Below are 4,616 nucleotides of genomic sequence, written 5' to 3'. Positions count from 1 at the left end.
CTGGAGCAAAGGCAGTGGTACAGTCCTGCTGCTGAGCATCTCTGCTGGGGAGGGCACCTCTGGGCATGGCTGCTGTCCCCCTGTCAAGGGACACTTCCCCAGCCCACTGTCGCCTGTCACCTGCCGGTGCTGCAGCGGTGCTACAAGGGTGGCACAGCAATGAGTCCAGCTCCTGCCTCTCAGGGACTGGTGAGCTGGTGTCGGGCAACTGCAGTGAGAGTGAGCTACGGACAGTGAGGAGAAAGTCACCGGCATCATGGGGATGCAGCACAGGCTCTGCAGCCCCCAGCCACAGCTCTGCCTCCAGAGACGGACCTGGTACCCGGAGGAGGCAGCTGTGAGCAGAACTGAACCTGTGCCAGCTGGGAAGTGCATCCCCTCGGGAGCAGAGGTGACAGCCCACAGCCTCGTCCCCTGGCTGTGCCTCCCCTCCATTCTCATGATGTCAGGACATGTTACAGGTGCTAATTAGTAGCTGGAAGCTGATGTTTGAAAGCAGCCTGACTTTGGAGACAAGAAGTGGCTCAGGCGGGAGGGGCTGGGAGGATGGCTGCATTCCCCTGGGAAATACAGGTGCAAGGGAAAACCCATCCCTCAGATCCAGTGGGACATTTGTCCCCAAGACCCCAGCCACACACTGCCAGGGCAGCACAGGGGGTTGTGTAGTGGCTGTGGGAATAATAACTGAAGATTAGAATTCCACAGGGAGTGTTTCCCTGGGACAGCTCAGATGTTTGAATGTGCCTCTTGCTTTGAGCGTGTTTAAAGCCAGCTCTGAGATGGGGATGCTGAAGAGCAGGACCTTGATGTGTGCCCTTCCCTGGTGCTGGAGCTGAGCTTTACCGTCCCAAAAAGCTGTCCCAGTTTGGCCAAGCTGAAATGCCTGGGGAAATCCAGAGATTTTTCCTTGTTTGGCTTTGTTGGCTTGTGCGTGGTGAAGGCTCACCCAGTGTTAGGCAGCTAAATCCTCCACAGGCTGCTCTGCCCTAAGCCAGGCAAGACTCTCACCCCAGTTGTGGCTGCAGGGTTCATCCAGGCTCCCCCACCAGCTCTCCGTGCCCCAGACTACTGGGACTCTTAGGAGACTCTTTTTTTCCACTCAGAAATTTGGAGTCTGTATTGCTTGTTTCCCAAGGGAAGCCCTACATCCCCCTGCAGAAGGAGGGAAAAGTCAGAGAAGAATATTTGCACAGGGGGATGTCACCACACAGTTCCTGTGGGATCCAGCAACAGCAAAAATGCCTGGGGTCTGCTTGTCCCCACGGGCAGGCAGGCACGGGACTGGCAATGTCAGCTCTTGGTGGCTTCAGAGACAAGAGGCAGGCTGATGGAAGAAGCCTGGGAGCTGGAAGCAGAGGCAGAGGAGGACTACAGCAATAAAGGAGGGGATGCAACCGATGCAAGCGGAGAAGCAATGGCTGGACAGGCTGCCCAGCTCAGGGACCCTGTTGAGATGAGGGTGTGAGTCTGTGTGCAGGAGGTGTTTTGATGGTTGTGGGTGCCGTGCATTGGAGCAGAGATGATGCTGTGGTTGGTCTGTGCCTGTTGGTGCCATGCTTATTGCTGGGGCTGGACCTGGCTGTCCGCGTTGCCTGTGGATGGGTTCTCCAGCTCCCTGCCTGCTCTTTTAGCAATGCTTTTGGTCCTACACCCACCCAAGCCCTCCTCCTTCTAGGACCGTCTTTCTGCAGCAGTAAGAAGCAATGTGCTGGGATTTCCCAGGAAAGGAGTGGTCTTGCTGGATGCAGCAGCTCTGTGGTCCTCCCTTCCAAACCCTGAGGCTTGAACCCCTTGAGCAGAGTGGTGATGTGGACACACAGGTCATGGGCCGTGCCTGGCCGTGCTCCATCCCTCGCTGGGCACTGAGCAGCTGCAGCACCCAGGGCTCTCCAGCATCTCACTGAGGCCGAGCATCCTTTCTGTGGTCCCTGTGTGTCCCCACGGTGCTCTGCACGTGGGTGAGCCTGGCTCTCAGCTCAAACCCTGCAATGCCAGGGGGAGGTGACAATCCCACGGACAGCTGCCTCCAGCAGCTATGGGATGTGGGTTTCTGTAGTGTAGTGGTTATCACGTTCGCCTGACACGCGGAAGGTCCCTGGTTCGAAACCAGGCAGAAACACACTGTTTTTTCCCTCCTTAGCATCCATCTGTGAAGCCAGGGAGGGGACTGCAGCTGCAGGATATGTGTGGCATCCTCTGATGGTGGCAGTGGTCACCTTGGTCTTGAGCTGGGAGTCCTGCCTCCCTGGGAGGGAGCAAGTTCCCCAGTGAGGTGCAGCAGGAACATGCAAGAGGCTTTGCAGGTCCTCCTAACACGCCAGATCAGAGAGGATGAAAGGCAGCCAGGAACTACCCATTACCCTCACAACAAAGACCTACGATAAAGCTCTTATGAGCGTGTCTGGGAGGAGCTGGGAATGTGCGAAAGAAAGCACCAGCGAGTCCGGGCATGTGCTGAACCTGGGTGTCTGTGAGACGGGGAAAGGACATGGCAGGGTAGGGGGGTGTGGAGATGTAATGGCAAAAGCATGGGGCCAAGGCTCAGACAGGTCCTTCTCGAGTCTCCCAGCTCTGATGGGGACCTGTCCCCACTGCACCGATCATGCGGGAGGGGCATACGTGGGTAGGGATGGAAAGGTGCTGGGGCTCAGGATGCTCAGCAGTGATGGCTTACATAATGGAGGTGGCACACACACGCGGCTTTCTCCAGCCCCTGCTGCAACCAGCTGTAGACCCAAACGAGCCCCTGTGCTGCTGTCACACCACTGTCCCCCTCCGTCTCCATGGTGACCTTCCCATCCACAGCCCTATATGCAGATTTGCCCTGGTCCAGCCAAAGGAGCAGAGAGGGGATGTGGGGGTCCCAGTGCCAGCATGTTTCCATGGATAGTGGCAGGGATGGTGGTGAGCAGGTGATGTTACTGGCTGGCACGCCCAGGGCATGGCAGTGAGAGAGGCTGAGCAGCTCATTACCTGTGAGGTGGAGGCTGTTCCCGGCAGTAGACAGGACTCTCAGCAGGATGAAAGCCAAACTCCAGCCCAGCCCAGACCTCTCCACCATGCGCACCAAGCTCCGGGCGTGTTTCCCGTAACTGCTTAGCAATGGGAAGATTTACTCAAAAACAAGAAAACAAGGAGTAAAAGCTACCCTGCCAAAACAAGGCACTCCTCGTACACGCATGCCCCCCAGGGAGGGGGCAGGATCAGGCAGCACGCGTCAGATGTGGAGCCGGGTGGCCAGGCAGGGCTGGCATCATGCAATGGGACCTTGATCAGGGCTACGTGTCCCCTGGGCTTCCCCGAGCACTGGAGCATGGCACTGGGGGAGTGGGTGGATGGGGATCAGCCTGTGATAGCCTCTGCAAGCCCCAGCCCAGCTCCCGGCTGGGCTTGGGTGTCCCCATGGGAAGGAAATGTTCTGGAGCCTGTGTGAGCATGTGGGCATGGGGGCACGTGACCCACCTGGGAATCCTCGTTGGGACAGAGGAGAGAATGGTATAAACTGCCTCTTTCCAGGCTATGCGGGGAAGTGTGGCTACTTCTGTGCCCTGGAGATTGCTGAGGGTGAGCTGTTTCCCTTGGCCTCAGCAGGCAGCCTCAGCAGGCAGCCTCAGAAGCATCCCTTGCAGGGATGGGGGACCTAGAGGAACCCCAGCATGCAGCCTGGGGACCTCAGCACCATTGCCCAGGGAACCGAAGATCCTCCTTGCCCCCACACTGGCCTCTGGCCCCTGCAAAATCCACGCTCCTCAGCCAGCCCAAACCCCAGCCCCAGTCTAGCTCAGGCACCCTGGCCCTTGTGGGGAGTGGGGGTGTGACACTGGCCTCACTGAGTCCTCCCCAAACCACAGGTCAGGGCTGTGAACACCTCCGATCCCTGCTTGAAATACGGGTGATGGTGGGAGGCAGCACCTCACCCCCCTGGTATTGCGCCCAGGGCTCCTGCGAGGAAGCAGGCAAGAGCTGAAGGTGGAGCTGGGACTCCCAGAGCTGGGGCTTTGTGAGAGGAAAGCCCTGGGGAGGGGAAGCATCCCTCCTACCTGCCCCGCTTGGAGGCCAGCAGCCTGTCCACTGAGGTGCTTGGGGAACTCCTGCAGTGGGGGTTCCCAGCAGGGCTGCAAAGATGCAGCCACACTGGCTTTTAACTGGGGTCTGTGGTCAGGTTGATGCTCCCTGAGCCAATCTAAGGTGGGATCCAGGCTCCTTCTCCTCCCTGCGGTGAGGTAGCTCATCCTCTCCTTTATGTGTCGATCCCTTGCTGGAGTGTTCAGAGCCAGCTGGTGCTGCTAGGGAAGGGACAGAGTGTGGGGCATGGGTGCACTGGGCACAGCAGCTCCAGGGCTCTGATGGCTTCTCATGCCAGCCCTTGGTGTTCCCATAGTGCCAACCCTCAGAGCCATGATGGCTTCTCTGGTCCCCAAAAAAGTCTCTTCCATGCTAATCCCTCTGTCCTTCGCTCCCTGCCCAGGTGGTGATGGACAACATGAGGAGGAAGTGCAAATGCCATGGCACCTCGGGAAGCTGCCAGCTGAAGACGTGCTGGCAGGTGACGCCTGAGTTTCGCCTGGTGGGATCTCTGCTCAAGGACCGCTTCTATGGGGCCACCCTCATCCGGC

The 4,616-nt window shown here is 58.4% G+C and overlaps 1 protein-coding gene and 1 non-coding gene across 2 annotated transcripts in view; both read left to right on the top strand.

Annotated features, from left to right (window-relative positions):
• The window catches only part of LOC104489292 (protein Wnt-10a-like), a 17,340-nt gene that overhangs the window by 12,286 nt on the left and 438 nt on the right, over nucleotides 1–4,616 (top strand). Inside the window, exon 5 of the mRNA XM_010131438.1 lies at nucleotides 4,469–4,615. Within this exon, the coding sequence (XP_010129740.1) occupies nucleotides 4,469–4,615 (147 nt within the window). The remainder of the gene's footprint in view (nucleotides 1–4,468; nucleotide 4,616) is intronic.
• TRNAV-GAC lies at nucleotides 2,047–2,119 on the top strand. Its single transcript has one exon. It is a non-coding gene; the product is annotated as a tRNA-Val (tRNA).

The sequence above is a fragment of the Buceros rhinoceros genome, unplaced genomic scaffold (genome assembly GCF_000710305.1).
Source record: "Buceros rhinoceros silvestris isolate BGI_N320 unplaced genomic scaffold, ASM71030v1 scaffold6542, whole genome shotgun sequence".
In the NCBI taxonomy this organism is placed as follows: Eukaryota; Metazoa; Chordata; class Aves; order Bucerotiformes; family Bucerotidae; genus Buceros; species Buceros rhinoceros.
This window is presented reverse-complemented; position numbering and strand designations above follow the sequence as displayed.